Genomic DNA, 17,735 nt, shown 5'->3' on the forward strand with positions numbered 1-17,735 from the left:
GGGAATTCCACACAGAACAAAAAGAGATGGTTAGGGTTTCTTTTCTCCCTTCCCCATGTCCTCCAAACTTTAAAGGGGGACTTGATCTAAGAAGGCTTCTCAATTACAAAGACTGTTATATTTATTATCTTTGTTTCTTTTTATTACCTCCATTATCAAGGTTCAAGTGGATATCACAGAGAATGGCCTCAAGGCCATATTCAGTGAGGCTCCCAGCACTTAAGTGCACTTAAGTACTTTCTTAAGTAACTTATCCCTTCAGTATCTGTGGGGTTTCTCACCTTGAGGCATCTCAGGTGGCAAATAGTGAGGCTCTTGAGCGCTGACATGTACCCAGTCGAAATCATCGTACAAGTCTTGGTGGTAGTCACAGGGCCCAGGACCATCATCGAACGTGCATCCCCCTAGAGAAGAAACTTGTTATTAGTTTACTTAAAAGCAGAGATCTTCCAAGAGTCAACCAGAGGTGTTCCTCCAAGATCCACCACAACTACAGTGTCCACTCAGACTGTGCCACAGTTCACAGGTTTGCCTGTGCAAAGCTAAAAACTGCAAGCAGCTGATCCATCAGTGTTCTTCTCTCTTTTGTAAAAACATCACTACCTCGTGTAACCAATTTCCCTCAAGAGCACCTTCTGTCAGGGCAGATCACAGCCTGAAGTCACCAATCCAACTGAAATCTATCCTAATGCCTGTGTGACAAAAAGCAACACATTATATAAACCACAGGGGAAACTGAAAATAATGGACCAGACTCAAAAACGATAGATGAAAATCAAAAATTCTGAAGCATTGAAAGTATAAGCAGTCCAAACACCAGCAACAAGGATAAATATTGTCCCCAAAACAGTCAGACAAAATAATTAAAATTTACTTAGAAATATAATAATTTGTGCAGAATGGAGATCTTGCTTTACTAAATCAGTCTAGCATAACAGAACAAAGTGTTTTTTCAGGGTCACACAAACAATGGATATGAAAACCTTACAACAAAAGCTGAGAAGAGAAGTGACAGGAAGAAAGAAGAATGGGAGGAATGTAAACGATGGGAGGGAAAAAATCCAGAATTCCCATGTAACACAGTAATGTCTGCTCTGTCTCATTCAGTAAGTTTTTTATTGCATTCTTAACTCAAGGCCATTAAGTAGGTTGGGGAAAAGAGAGAAGAAAGTACGATGATCACAGAAACAGATCAAGGTTTGAGAAGGAAGAAACAAAGGAATCAAAAGAGCCTGGTCAAAGAAAGAGCAGAGCATAAAGGCGAGAAAATACAGATGTCATGCATACAATTCTGCAGCAGCTGTTATCTCTATATGCATGGCACAAAGCCCTCGAGTTTTCTCCTCCTGCTCAAAAACAAAAGGCAGTAGCAGGAGAGAGTGAAAGAGAAAACACAGTGCATTCATCATTATTTAGGCAGTATTTTTTAATCCAGAAAGCAGCTATATAAAAACTCAAGAATTAGATTATAGAGAATTCTTGGAAATCAGGTGGGATGTTTCTTGCATCTTCTCCCTGTCCTCAGTAGTTCGAACATATAAACCCAATTAACAACTCTAGCCACAACAACAGTTGATTTTGTTAAGACACTTCTAGAATAACAGGGGCATTTGCATCGACTTTGTTGTCTAACTTTTTTAAGACAAAATATGGGACAAGTACGGCGAGATCCAAGAACAAACAAAACCCCCTTATTACAATAAATTCTAGTGTCGCCATAAGATGAGTCACCACCATGGCACCAGCCGCCAACCCCCTCCCATGCTTGCCAGGCTCTCACCAGCTCACACTACAGTCTGGAGGCAAATAGACTGGAGGTGGGAAAAGGGAGATTGAGGGCCATCAGGAACTACAGTCTGTGCTCATTTCTGCCCTCTGTACAAGACATACACGGTCTGGAACTCAGAAAGGCCAGAGAAAAAGGAAAGGAGGAATGGGCATGCACATCACCAAATTGAGAATAAAAATAATTTTAACCTATCCAAAGCAGAATATTCAAATATCTCGTAACAGGAAGAGAGTTTGTACAAACAGTGTTCGTATTTAGGGAAGGGAAAATTTCCTAAATTTCATAAGCAAATCTATACTGTGTCCCACACCGAGATTGTTTCATCTTCAGTTAGGGACAACTCAAACAGTTCACAGAAATCTGCAAAAGTTTTTGTTATTTTGAATGAATGACACAACCAAGTTTTAGCTAATCCCTGCATCATCAAAAACCATTGTCAGATACATTCCCAGGCACTCCCAGAACTACATGTTAACCACTGCTTCAGCTGGCAAGGACAACATCAGGACAGAATGAAAATTCTACACTGTAGCAAAATTCATGCTAAACCTTGTACTGTAAAACCTTAAAATTTCATTTTCATCTCTATGTTAAAAAACTTGCTCAAACATCACCTTGTGACAACATAAGCATAGCATCAACAGCAACAGCAGAAAAACCCCCAACATTTCATGTTCTGTACCAAGCTGGTTACTACATCACTGTCAAAGACTGCAAGGCACAGGAAGAGAAATATTTGTGCTTCAAAGAAACATTTATACTTTTCAAAGTTTCAACTCCAGTGCCCTCTGTTACCACTGAGAGACTTTTCTAATTAACATATATTATGATAAAGCTCAAAAGGCTTAGAACATAAATCTTGGGTTTTGATTTAGCTTACAATACACTTCTATGATCACTTTACAGCAAAAAATGTACTTTTCCTTCAACATTTAATAGATAAATGAATAGCAGTTTCCCTTAAAGGGAAGTTATCAGTCTGATGTCCCAGCACCAAAATGACATATGGCTTTGAAGCACATGCCTGCAGGGCACCCATTACCCTTTTTAATGGTTTAAGTGCCCTCAGTATATAAATTTAAACTACCAATGAATCTTTTAGACTCATCTGGAAGATGAATGTCCTTAATTGCTTGTCTTTGTACCCACTATTAATTTTAGTTATCAGGGTTCTGATTAGCAATAACAATGTGCCTGTTAATACACAGCAAGCAATCCAAACCTCCGTGTGTGCACATCATGGCTGCATCCACAGAACAAGCAAAGTGTGCATTTATCACACGCACATGAGCAAAGTTTATCAGTATAGACTATCAACCCACTACAAAATCGACCCTGTAACAACTGCTTAAACCAACAGCTTCCTCTCATGAAGCACACTACCTCCTCTTACCAACATACCAAGACATTCCAAGTCAAGTAAGGTAACAGCCAATGCTGTAGTGATTTATCCAGTATAACACAAGTCAAACCAAACATTTTAAACCCTCTGCAGACTACTCCTTATGACTTAAACCATGAGCAAATTCAGACATCCCTTTCTCTGTTTTAGCAGTCAATTGCCTGAGTGCTATTCCGGTAACTCCAGGCACTAAGAGACAAATGTAGTGTAACATGCTGTGTGGAAAACGCAAGGAGAAGAGATGGTGGGTGAGCGAAACCTGCAGTGATATATTTTGTTCCCAGTCATTTGTTCAAAACCGTATACATTTTAAATCAATCTTGAACCACTCAAACATAAAATCACATGTGACAAAAGTACACTGTAGGTCAGGACTTATTAGCACCTAATTCAGCTACTGGGCCACTCTCTGCAATAATGTAACAGTGCTGTTCAGAGAAGAAAGTGGATCAGCTTGATGAACGTTTACTACCTCCCAGCCAAGTTCAGCAACTGAACTCAAATACCCACTCGTATTTGTTGCCCAACGTTTTGACAACAGTCTGCTAATATACTACAAATGACAAGTTAGGCAGCTCCTACTAAGCCATTTCTAATATCCCCCAAAACTCTATAAAAAGGTACTTCACTACCAACCACTGTTCCATTACATATCATCACCCCATTCCTTTAGCTACAGCTGATGTGTAACCTGAAATTTATCTTCAATATTACCCTGCTACTTGAATTTATGCATACCTACCAACACACACATCACCCCACAGTGATTTGTGCACGTCCGCTCAATCTCCTGGCTGGAAGCACACACTGCTGACATTCAAATGCTCTTGGAGCTTGCACTCCCTAAATCCACATTTACCTTAGATTTCTAATATCATTTTTCTGAAAAAGGTGGCAGGAGCAGCAATACAACAGACTGGTCTGACCTCAGAAGCCTGATGTAAGCCTAAGGACTGGGATGCAAGGCAGCCAGCAGCACCTCCTCCTTTCAAGTGACACTGCCATCAGGATATGGCCCAGAAGAGCCAGATGTGGCAGCATCAACCAGAGTCATGACTTTCCAAACCTGCAGTGGTGGCAGCAGCCATCAAGTCACCTCAACAATCGAAGACAAAAAGAAAAATCAGGTAGTCAGTCAGAAACAAATGCCCCATCAAGAGCTGGAATGGTAAGCTAGGAAGACAGAAAGAATTTTAAGCGATTATTTTGTCCAACTGCTAATTGTATTTTGGGTCCATCAACTTTGTTCAGTTGCCGAGGAAGTATTTGGGAAACATCTACATTCCACGGAAGCCAAGCCAATCAACAATTCACTGTATCCATTATCTTTTCCCACAAGCTGCACTAGGTTTAACAGTTCTTCACTAGGTTAAATGCTGTTCAGATTAAACAGACCCAGAACTCACACATTCCTCTTCAATGTCCTTCTAAAAGATAAGTGATAAATCATACTAGCCTCAAAAAATTTCCTGCCTACATGTCCATTTTCATTTATAAAAGATAATGAATCTTAAATGTTCATTATAAAAAGAAAGATTAATATCCCACACTGAACTCTCAGAAAATAAATTAAAGCTCTACTAACTAACAAGGTCATCAAGATTAATCTAAATTCAATCTTAAAATTAATCACAAAATCCCCAAAATTAAACTAAATTTAATACAGGTCGTATAGTCAAGGTTTACACATCATCTATTTGTGATGGGTTGACCCTGGCTGGACACCATGTGTCCACAAAAGCTGCTCTATCACTCCCCTCCTCAAGGAAGAGAAAAATATTATAAAAGACCTATGGGTCAAGATAAAGACAGGGAAAGATCATACACCAATTACCATCATGGGCAAACCAGACTTGACTTAATTTATTAGCAATCAAATCAGAGTAGGGTAATGAGAAATAATATGAAGTCTTAAAAAACCTTTCCCCACCCCTTCCTTTTTTCCTGGCTTAACTTTACTCCTGATTTCCTCTACCTCCTGGCCCTCAGTGGTGCAGGGGGACAGGGAATGGGGGTTGTGATCAGTTCCTGACATGTTTTCTCTCCCTTTCCTTTCTCCTCAAGGGCAGGGTTCCTCACACCCTTCCCCTTCTCTAGCATGGGGTCCCTCCCCTGGAAGCCAGTCCTCCACAAACTTCTCCAATATCAGGCCTTCCAACAGGCTGCAGTTTTTCACAAACTGCTCTTATGTAGGTCCCATGCAGGATCACAAGTCCTGCCAGGAGACTGCTCCAGCATGGACATTCCCCATGGGGTCACAGCCTCTTTTGGGTATATTCTTTGGGGTCCTCCAGGGGCTGCAGGTGGATCTCTGCTCTGCCACAGACCTCCATGGATGGCAGGGGGATGTTCCCCATGGCCTGCAGGGTAATCTCTGCTCCAGCACCTAGAGCAACTCCTCCTCCTTCTTCACTGACCTTGGAGTCTGCAGAGTTTTTTCTCTCACATATTCTCCCTTCTCTCCCTGGCTGCCATTGCTGTTACATAAACTTTTTCCCTTCTTAAATCTGTTATCCCAGAGATGCTACCACTGTCACTGACTGACTCGGTCTTGGCCAGCAGCAGATCTTAGAGCCATCTGGTATTGGCTCCATGAGACCCAGGGGAAGCTTCTAGCTATTCTTCACAGAAGCCACCCCTGTGACCCCCCCAGCCACAAAAACCTTGTCACACAAACACAGTATATCTATACAAAGCTTTTTAAATATGCTTGAATTTGAAGACAAATTACATTTTTTTAAAACGCTAACATATTTCCTTAGCAGCAACACTCAGTACTGACACTGGCCTGTGATTTTGATTTATCCTACCTCCTTTTTCACCAACTCATGAAAGAAGAGCTAAACAGATAATTTCCCCACCAGGTTAAAATATAACTATGCTTAAGACTAGGAAAAACATGTCTCAGTAACTACCACTGATCAATGGATGCCCAGTACAATTTTATTGTGACCTCCTAGCTCATCGGCTCAGGACAGAAAGTAAAATTTATTCTGAATTAGAATTACTGATCTTTATCTAACAATTCCAGTGTTCTCACTACACTTCCTAGAGATTATGTAGCTTCTACTATTTAGAACAGTAACAGTCAGTTGCACAACAATATTAAATTAAATTTAAGATACCCATAATATTTATTATTAATAGTATTATAGGGATGCTGCCCTGGAGATCTACTGATTTCTAGATAAAAGACACTATACCCAACTAACACCCAAAAATTCTGCATGCCAGTTTTCATATTTACATTTTAGAAGTGTTCTTCATTATTGAGTTCCATAACATATCAGCATTACAAAGGAGTTTTTTTCAGCAATAAAATGACATCTATAGAACAACAACTGAAAGAACACAAATTTACAGTTTATTTCTGAGATCTGTTTTTTATCTGACTACTACTGGTGTTAAACAAAATGCAAAATACACTAGGAATATCTTAAATTTCATGCCCCTCCATTTTAAGGAGCTGGTTATAAGCCCAGAAATTCATCCACTGCAGATCACCGATACAAGAGAAAGAAAAGAACCCCAAACCACTAGCATGAAAGAAGAATTGTGCTACAGGCATACAACAATATTCTGTCAGCACAAGGCTCAGCTACCAGTGGTTTCTTTTGGGGCCTCCATGTACGAAGGTGTCGCATATACTCTTTTCTTATTCAGCTCAAATGACTAGTTAGAACAATCTGCTCCTTTTATTCAAGAGCATGCTTTTATTTTTCTCCACCACCTGTTGTAAAAGTATAATGACTAGCTCTAAATCTATCAAAGTAGATAGCTCCATGGTAAGAACACAGTGCAAAATTATGTTTATTTGGGATGTCAGGTAAAAGTCCTGTAAAAAATTTTTTTTTTCTTCTCACATGGATGGGTGAATTCAAAGGTTGTAAAGCATAAAGGTGCTATAGCAGGTCTCTTTTCAGTTATATATATCCAGGAACAAGTTCTGCTTTGAAAAAAATTGCCCACCTACCACATTAATTTACCTGTTTATATTACAGTGCACCTTGAAGCACAGGATGTTTTCATCTTCTAAAGGCACTATGTTATTTCTGTTACAAGCATTTTAAAATATCTTGACTGCAGAGCATTCAGACACCTATTAAGAATATACTATGAATTGCTCTTAATGCAGTCTGAGAATAAGTTTTAATGACTTATGTTGAAAGGCTTGTGTTAAGTACTACCTACCGAAATGTAACACCGAAACAACCTATGGCATCTAAAAAAGCAGAAGGTCAGAGACATCACTTAATATTAAAAAAATAACCATGAAAAGAGCTGCACTTCAGGAAAATTACAGATTCTCCTTCCCTATAGGGAGAAGTCATACTAAATACTAAGAATATTTATCTTCTTTGAAGTGGTATCTTATCATACAAAAAACAACTGATTACAGGTAACAGCAATAAAAGCCAAGTAAACTCAATTACCTAAAAACACTTTAAACTTTTTCTAGCCTTGTTCTCACTAAGTTTTAATCAGCCTCTTAGCTTAGTAACTTGAACATGGAACTCCAAGTTTTGCCCACTAGCATCAATGGAATGTAAACACCAACAGCTTAATAGGAAATACGGCCAATTATTCCTAAATTAACTTGACTTTAGTTTCATTGTAGGGCTTTTGTTGGTGGTGTTAGAACAGTCAACTAATCTACATAGCCCTATAATTATATTTTTTTCTGAAGAGGACGTGGGCAAAACCCTCCCTAAATCATTACATACTATAAATCACCTTGACATTATAAACTAATCCCACCCCCCAGTAGCCATTAAGGAGTGCCATAATCAAGGAGAAGGGGGAAAAGAATGCTAAACAGCTCATAATCGAGTCTTATCCATGCATAATTTTTCCATTTTCTGTCTTCCATATTCCTTATTAATAACATGTAGTAGTTTATTTTAAAAAGGAAAGATGGGAACTTGATAATTATTAGCTACAAGTTACCAAAATTGCAAGAAACCTCAGGTGGACATCCTTTCCTGTACTCTTCAGGGTAAGATATCACTATGAATCCCAGCATTTAGCCTAAGCCCAAATTTTGGGAGAGCATGAAGATTCACAACTACATGTGGTCTACCATGCCATTTATTAGATTTCTTCTATTAAATTAACCTTTCTCTATATATAACAGGCCTGGAAAAGGCTTCTACTTGAAATCTACCATTTCAAAAAGCTTCACATTCCCTGGCAAGAGGAAACCTTTCCATGCTTTACCAGCAGTGAACAGGATGAAAAAAGAAAAAAGCAAAACATAAAAAAAAGCAAAACATAATCTAAACAGAACTGTCTTTAAATTTCCTCTTGTTCTCCAGGGAAAAGGAGTATTTCTGTTCTTTACTGGAGAGGTGACAACAGGTAGCTGTGAAAAGTCACAGTCGCTTAACGTCTTTTTCACCCTTCCTTGGCATGGGCAAGGCAGCAAAGAGCAAACAGCCCTGCATATGCAGATCACATTATATAACTGAAGCTACCAAGACAATTTCCATTTCAGTTCACAAGATATTTCTGAAACCTTGAGGAGAATCAAGAGTTTCATGAAACGATGAACATATCTTCATCAGTATACAAGTTACAGCATCCACCAAACACCAAAACTATTTCATATTTCAACTTATAAACTGCAAGCTTCAGTATGCCTCCGGTGCACTGCGCAAACTTCCAACCAATTGCACTGGTGACAACAAATTACACCACTTCAATGTAAATAATTGGGGGATTGAGGGGTGGAATCATGTACTTGAAAGTAATAAATATTTTCATAACTATACCAATAGTAACTACAACATCAGCAAGCAAGTTCTGTGACTTCGAGGACACAATTTAGAGTTCCAAAAATAAATTAATCTCTTTGATTATTTTATTTATGGATATGTGGTCTTACAATGCTGCTCCTGAAAACAACACCTTTTTCCAAGACACTGCTGGTGCTTATTTATAGAAAATCTTATGTAGATATCAGTCTCCGGCATTTCTCCTAAACGTTCCCACACTATGCTGTTAAAAGGTAACGGATAAGAACATGATTAAACTCAGTAGGAGTGTTGAATGAAGACAGCCCTACAAACATTACATTGAATTAAATCACAAATTTTTCTACAGATTGAATACAAGGTTATTTTGCAACCTACTCTCCAAGGGGGGGGGGGGAAGCTGAAACAAGGACTTAGAAGAAATAAGTTTAAAGCTCAACTATTATCTCTACTAATCACATCAGCAACTCAACCACAAAAGCAGGCCTAAAAAATAGACTGGTCACCCTATTACAACTTTGACAGTTTAACCATAAAACGAGGTGACAGGGGAAAATACAGGTTATTTAAATTTGTTCTAGAACTCAACTCTTTTGATAGCAACTATCAAAACTTCATTCAACAGATAAAAGCAAAAGTTTCCAGAGAGATAATAGGAACAGCTATTTACAAAAAAAGAAGTCTTCTCCTTTGAGGACAACAAACAAATCCGTCACCACAACATCAGCGCAGAAGCCAGACAAATGTGTAAATGAGAGATGAGTACATAAGTTATACAGACTGAACTATAAAAGGAGCTCAGGGAACACAGGGGCACAGAGCACAAAAGGAATATGGCCAACATGAAAGCTGAGGACTTCCTAAGGGGAGGTGAGCTAAGATGTATAAAATTTTAAATGGTCATGCAAAAAGGAAGATCAAATTAAATGCAAAGGAATGGAAAAAGCTCTGATGTTGAAAATGACAGAAGCTGTTACAAAAGGTCATTTCTGAAGCCTCAGAAGGAGATAAGTCCAAGAAGGTAGAGAGATGATTGAAGAGTTCGGTCATGGTATAAATCCAGAGTCACAAGAGGATGACAAGAACCTCTCAGAAGAGATCTTTCAAGAAATGACATCAAGGTACATAAAGAATTAAGCTAGCAGTGAATCACACAACTCAGGCACATGAATAAGAGGGGCAATGTGCAATATTGAGATTAAAAATATATCTTCACACATACAGGCACTGCTAAACTAAAAGCCAAATCCTTTTGTATCAGAAGTGCAGTTACTGCTCTAGTTTCTCTAGAAAAGTTGTAAGTACTTTAATATCTGGCATATCTTTTCATGCAATCCAAATGTATGAAAGAAAGTCTAGAAAAAAGAACAATGTAAATGTATTTTGAAAACACAGTGAAGGTTTCTACACCCATAGGAAACAGTTAAGCTCCCAGATTTAGAGAAACAGACCAATAAATAACAAATTTAAGATATATACTGCCCCCCAATCTACAGAATCAGAGAACAGTTGAGTTTGGAAGGGACTGCTGTAGGCCATCTCGTCCAAACCTTCTGCTCAAGCAGCACCACCTAGAGGCAGGTGTCCAGGACAATGTCCAGACAATATCTCCAAGAACAGATTCCACAACTTCCCTGGGCAACCTGCACCAGTGCTCAGTTACCCAGACAGTAAAGAAAAAAAAAAAAAAAGTGTTTCCCAATGCTTCGAGGGACCTCCCTGTGTGGGAGACAGTGTGGACAGCCTTACTGATATTTAGACAGACAATATGATGTCCTGATGCCCTTCATGTGCCTGGAAATGGTTTCAAGGATGAGCTGTTTCATCACCTTCCCAGAATCAAGTCTAGATGGACCAGTCTGTCCTTCTCTAGGTTCTCCTTGCACAATCTCCTATTAAAATGCTGTCTCAAACTTTTCTCAGTAATACTTCATACTTTCCCTGGTATCAAAATGAAGCTCTACACATTGTTACTGATTTTAACACCTTTTATTCAATCACAAAGACAAGCACAACATTGCCCACTGTAATATGCATAAACATGGACTAAAGTATCAGCAAAAAGCTAAGATAAAAACCAGAATTATATAAAAACTTTTCATATTAAACAAGCTGAGAGCATCAAACACAAAGAAATTGAGATTTATCTTTTACCTTTCTTCTTTAAACTTACAAATCTAAGTCTTTCATTACAGGTGCCCTACAGAATCAAATGAATGTCAAATGGATGATTCATTTCACATGCTACTTTTTGTATTATTTTTTGTGTTACTTCATTCTTCAACAAAGTAAGATTTATCAAAATATTTCATAGACTGTGGGGAAAATATCTTAGGTAGATTATATGAGAGACAGTAATCTGACAGCAAAGCTGTTTAACACATCCAAGGCACACATACAGAAAAAGAAGATGCTAACAGCTTGCTTTCTTCCTTTTGTGGCTAAATTATTACTTGCTATTAAACTGATTTAACATACAAAATTGTGCACATAAGCAAATAATGTGCCTCTCCTCTCATCAGATTTGGTCCTCAACAAGACCTCTGATGAACCAACAGCACAAGTCATGACATAATTTTGGACAAAGCTTATCAAACTTAGCTTTACTTGTGCAATAAAAAATATTGTCTACATAGAAATTGCAAGAGGCATGTAAACTTATAGCAAGAAATCACTATTTTAGGGTAGAAATATTTACAGTAGTTGTGTTTTTACTACAATTTAACAAAGAAAGAGAATGTTATTTTATGACTTCCCAGGAAATTGAACTCAAGCACTTGAAACACGTATTTTTATCTGCAAATCTGTACTTGAGTTTCAATAGAACCAACTATTACAAGAATACTTAACTGTATTATAGTATTTTTTCAAGCAGATTCAAGTTGTATTTAATCTCTCCACTTCTTAAACAGAGAAACATTCTCACTGGGGTGGCTTTATAAAATGGTGAAAGCCTGAAGGTTAGATGAAACCAGCTTTAGACTGTGCATTGCAGTTGTAGCATTTTGAAGCCAATCATCTGTCCATGTCCTGAAGGCATACTGCCCAAGGTAGAGTAAGGAGAACAGAGAAACTATTCTGACAATCTTACCGCTTCAGCACATAAGTGAAAACGTATCCCTTTATGCTATACATTGCACAGAAGTCAAGTGCAACAAAAACTATGGCTGAAAACTGTCCTGGTAGACACTGATAGTGTAACAGAACTACTCTGAGCATATATTTGCCACTCAGACTTAAGATTTTAAGGCTGAATTACATATTTTCAGGAAAATATCATAAAATTTAGCTTGATGCTAAATAGTAATTAAAAGGTAATTCAAGTGTTAGGAGGAAGAACATTTAGACAAGAATACTGATCATTTCTGCACAATGTTATAAGCCACATCCAGAAATCATGTACGGTTCTACTTTTCCATCTCCTGAGGGTCATAGCAGAAATTAAAAAGTCTTACAGAACATTTAGGAGAAAAAAAGTTTAAAAAAAAATAAGTCTCACAATTCGCTCTTGCACTAGCTTTTTTTTTTCCAAGTTAGACAAGTCATTTACACGTTCAACTAGAACTTGTGCAAGTATTATGTGCCTATGTTTTCACAATGTCTTTTCAGTTATCCTTTGGTATGGCCAGTCTTCGCGAGCGAAGATTTGGGAAAGGTCATTAACCCTTCGAGCCTGCGCAGTGGATTTTTTAGGTGAGACCCAGCGTGCGCTGAACTGAGCCCACCCTTTAATCCTGAGGTTCATCTGCCGGGGCCGAGCAAGCTTGGACAGTGGCAGTGAGGGTCTCAGGACATAGGTTTGTTTAGAGTGACCTTCTCTTAGATGGATGGCCTTACAGGGCTGATGAGCTCCATCTGCCCAGGGGGCTGGGAATCGAACCCTGGTCGCAGCAGTGAGAGTGCTGCACCCTAACCACTAGACCACCAGGGGCCCCTTATCTTTTGGTAGTGTATTCACAAAGGCGTATATGACAAAGCATTCGCTTTTTGATCTGCCATTACCTAAAAACAGGCAGGCAATTTGCTTGGAAAGAAAGGCTGCAGCAAGATAAACTTTTAAGTATCAGTTTTAAAGTTTGTACCATATCTCATCTGACAATGAAAATCTTATGGAAGGAGAAAATATCTGAAGAATTTCACATTTGGGGTTTGTTTTGTTTTTTAAAGCCAGGAGAAAAAAAATGTGAATTGTTTCAGTGGGCACTGTGTATCCTGATGCTTGCATCACTTGTCACCACAAATAAATTTAAAAAATTAAAAAATTAAAATAAATACACCAACACCTCCACAAAAGCAGCATTCTTCTCTGTTTCTTAATTTTTCTGTACTATAACTTGAAGAAAGCTCAAAATTGGCTCTGCATTACCAAGTTATCATTTTAAAGTTAAAATACAGAACATAACGCAGAGCAATACATTCAGAAGAAAATATTTCATAGACACCAAAAGCCAATAAAAGCATTAAAAAAAATCTGATACAAGATAAAAATCAATGTTTAATAATCAACACATGATCTGGATGCAATGCATAAAGCAACAAGCATAATAAAAATTTTGCTGATTTTAAATTGAAACACTTTAGTACCAGAGGAATATACGCAATTTGTAATAAAATAACAGCCTCAAGGTGTGACCAAAACTTTCCTCCCCTAATTTTTGCCATATCACAATCAACCCCACAAAAGTATGAGACAACAGACTACTGAGAATTGCTAGTTTAAGTACAAATCCATGTCACCCACCAGCACAGTGAAGTTCTGTCCTTTTTTGATCCTTGTAATTGTGACTGTTTTCATACACTCCAAAGGATCAAAAATAGACTCCAGGTCTTTTTGTCTGCATCTCATTTCTGTGTATCCTCATCTACAACTACATTTGCAAACCCTTTTTCTGCGGGGTTGACTCCATCATACCACTGACCTAAAGTGGTGTCCTTCTGTCTAAACTGAACCTCAGCCTGCCTTTCTGACCATTTTAGAGCAGCACAACAGTTACAACCACACTCTTTCACTCCATACTTGATCTCAGGTCAGCACTTCTTTTCTGAAGCATTACAGACACCATCATTCATCACTCACATCTTCCTTCAAGCCTCTTCAGGTGTCCGTCACCCCTGCTATGCTCAATTTTTTTAAGGATAACTAAAAAGCTTCTCTGACATACACTTTATCTAGAACTCTCTTTCAGCTTTCATCTCCCCCTAACCCAACCACGTTTTGCCCTTGACAAATAAGTCTTCTCCCACGCTTATCTATTCCCAGTCCTGCTGGGATCGCTTTGGCTGCATTCCACTTTCACTTCCTCTGTCTCCATTTTCACAGAACAAACTTTATTTTTGTAACCATTCACTGTTTATGCCCACTTGCAGAAATCCAGCCAACTGAACTCAACAGAACTCATGGCAGCAACTGGCAGAAATCTATTCCTTTGTTGCTGCTGCCAGATTTTCTATCCTCTGGTTTAAATAGTTAAAACAACCCAGAGAGCTAAAGTGAAGGGGGACTCAGGGGTCAAATAAGTGCCAAAAAAATAAAAAAGGAGATTGCACAAGTCCATTTGTAGAAAAAGGAATAAGGCAGATGTGCGTACAGGGAGATGAGAAAGCATGGACTGTCAAGCTTAGGGGAGGAAACTATTTGGTTGGCTAGGTTTCCTTCTTTCAGTTGCCCATAGGTATCCAATGGAGGTGGGGGGCAGGGGGCAAATCACACCTTCCTACTCATCTAAGTTATCAACATCATCTACTTAGGAGTCATAATGGTCAGCCTGGAAAAGGCACAAGTTTTGTGGGTAGCTAACAAAAAATTAAACAGTTTTTAAAAGATATTTTTATTACAGCTGCCTCTACATCTCTGATGTAGAGTATGAAGAAGTGCTAGCGCAGCTTAAAACTGAGAGCCAAACTGAGAGGCCAATAGCATTATTCTGCAGTCTTGCACTGCTTGCATCTCATACCACCTACAGAGCAAAAGGAATTGAAAACTACTGACTTTGCCAGCATGTTTTGCACTAGCTCAAGAAAAGAAAGACATTGTCAGCACCTTCTGTGTCTAGCAGTGACTGGTGACCCATGCACCATTACACTTTTGTCTTGATCTTTGTATAGTCCAGTCACATGGAAAACACTCCTCATCTTCCAGCCCAAATTAGTATCACCTAGAGTTAACTTGGTAGACACAGCATTACAGATGCAAGCTCTGAGAGACAGCCTTCATTTTTGTGATCCAGGAATGGACATATGCTGCAGGGGCCAGGGGAAAGTTGAGCCATATCAACACTATTTTGATCCCATTAGATCCGTCTTGCTTGTCCATAGCCCTCTCACTAAGGTCAACAATCACCTTCTGATGACAGAAACCTGCAAAACAGGATAAATCCCAGAATCACAGAAAGGGTAAGGTTGGAAGGGACAATAGTGGGTGATCTGGTCCAACCTCCCTGCTCAAATACGGTCCTCTAAAGCACATTACTCAGGATTATGTCCAGACAGTTCTTTAATATCTCCGATGAGGGAGACTCCACAACCTCTCTGGGCAATCTGTTCCAGCGCACAGTCACCCACACAGTAAAGTAGTTCTTCCTCATGTTCAGGTGGAGCTTCTCATGCATCAGTTTCTGCCCATTGTCTCTGGTCCTATTGTTTGGGACTAGAAGACCCTGGCTCCATTCTCTTAACACCACCACTTCAGATTTAAAAAAAAAAAAAATCAAAAATCAAAAAAAAACCACAAAACCCCAAAAATTCCATTTTCAGGAACACACAGATCAGTTATATAACAATGTGTTATATTTTGTGGAACTATAGCACCACTCAGAATCTAAGGTACGGTTCTCTAATAATCCATTTCATGTAGAAGTAAACATGGCAGAGCTAATTTTTAGCACTGGCTTTGTTCTGAAGTTCTCAATTTGACACACCATTTTGCAGACTTACAGTAGAAAATGCAAATGACTGATTCCAAGGTTGTTCCATTTAGAAGGTACACTAAGACAGTCCACTAACAAACCTACCCAGAATAACCCCTAAGTGATCTGTTCCTACTCTGCAACACCCTTGTATCCAGCCACTATTTTCAGTCTCTACAAGAACAGCTTAACTGAACAGGCCTTAAAGAGTGAGTATGAACACATTTTCAAAGCTCTAATCAGTGCTCACCTTCACTCCATACAGTAGTTATCTATGCTGATGACTTTGGCCTGGGTAACTATCTCAATCCTTTTTTTAATCCTGAGGGAACTGGGAATTGCAAACTGGCAGTTACAGCACACTCTTACTGAAGTTGACATATTTTCCATTTCTAGTAATGCTTTTGCAACCCAGTAGCAGAGCATTTCCAGAAAAGAGCTCTACCTAAACAATTCACATCTGTTCTCTCTCAGCAACACTCCCTGTAGGTCTCTGACTTACTAAGGCCATATGATAAAATTGTATGCAAGCCCCTCCCTCTAAGCTCAAAAATCACAGTAATAGTCTACACAGCAGCAATACTGGATCTACCCAGGGATCCCTCATACTCTGGACATCTGCTCTTCAGTGTTGCTACTCCACAGTCTGAATATCATGTATCAGTCTGGGCCCACCTACCTTATATGTAGTTAGTTAGCTGTCATGCAACTCCCCACTACTATGAGCGTCATTTCAGACTACAGATGGCATCTCTACCCCAGCTGCCACTGCTGAGTCACACTGCTCTGCCATTTGCTCACTTTGAATACGCATTTGCTAAAATAGTCACAAGGACTGAAAGCTCATCTGACTTATTGTACCCAGATCTGTTTCGGTACCAAACCTCATTTTTTTTCTTACTGCCAGCTTTGTCACGTCACGGTTTGTCAGTGGCAATTCACTAGAAGAGGATAATAAACCACATGGCAACGAGGTTTTACTCTGCCTCGCTACTTCAGGATGTTCCCAAATTGCCTGTGTGCTGGCCAGAGTGTGCAAGCAGGCAGTGTGGACCCAGCTGCATTACAGCTGAGTGGAGCACATCTGCATGCAGATGTGGCGACTGGCAGCCTCACAGAGGACAGGCTCCAACACAGAGCAGCCACAACCTAATGCAAGGAATTTCATTTCGAAAACTGCCGTGGCTTGGGTTTTGCACATGAATCAACAATAGCAGTAATGAAATTTGAAAGTTGATTACCAGAAGTATTTTGCTACCTCCCTTCTAATCCACCTACTTCTACCCACTCAATACTACTACATTTAATCCATAAATTGAGAATTAGAAAATCCCAAAGAGGAAAAGTGCTAGAAATAAAAAGTCTTAATTTGTTAGTTAACAGGGAACCCAACATGAAGGAGACTGACTGCCAGAAAATATTTTAATTCCTTCAATATTCAGTTAGAAAAAGACACACAAGTCCAAATCCTGCACCACGCTTCACAAACAAAATGTTAGGCAAGATAAGTGTTCTCAAATATTATTCAAGACAAGTGACTACCTACCACATTATAGTTTTGCAATTAATACTTCTAAAAACAAATAGAGAGAGTCTCCACTAACTCTGAATCAAACAACAAATAACAACTGCTAAGAGTCAGGATCCCATTTGATCCTCAAATATCCTTTGCCCCAGTAGGAATAGCCCTTCCAGAACACAGTGTGTTTTAAGAAAAGGAACTTTTCTTAATAAGAAAGGAACTTTTCTTGATAAGGCAAGGCAATTCCCTCACCTCACCCCATCATCCTTTTATTTGTACCTTGTGCAGAGAAAATGTAAAAGAATATACTAACTCTACAGCACAAAAACCAATCATACTTTTTTTAGAAATACTGAAAGACAAT

The 17,735-nt window shown here is 38.9% G+C and overlaps 1 protein-coding gene across 5 annotated transcripts in view; it reads right to left on the minus strand.

The window, feature by feature from the left end:
• Positions 1-17,735, minus strand: part of PTPRK (protein tyrosine phosphatase, receptor type K) — a 397,810-nt gene that overhangs the window by 311,344 nt on the left and 68,731 nt on the right. For 4 of the 5 annotated variants that reach the window (XM_017829141.1, XM_017829132.1, XM_017829117.1 and 1 more), the window contains exon 1: positions 282-385. In XM_017829141.1, the coding sequence (XP_017684630.1) occupies positions 282-291 (10 nt within the window). In that variant the 5' untranslated portion in view covers positions 292-385. Of the gene's footprint in view, positions 1-281; positions 405-17,735 lie in introns of those variants that run through there. The other variant, XM_017829151.1, reaches the window with a different exon arrangement.

Source organism: Lepidothrix coronata, unplaced genomic scaffold (assembly GCF_001604755.1).
Source record: "Lepidothrix coronata isolate B3197 unplaced genomic scaffold, Lepidothrix_coronata-1.0 Scaffold5, whole genome shotgun sequence".
Lineage (NCBI taxonomy): Eukaryota > Metazoa > Chordata > Aves > Passeriformes > Pipridae > Lepidothrix > Lepidothrix coronata.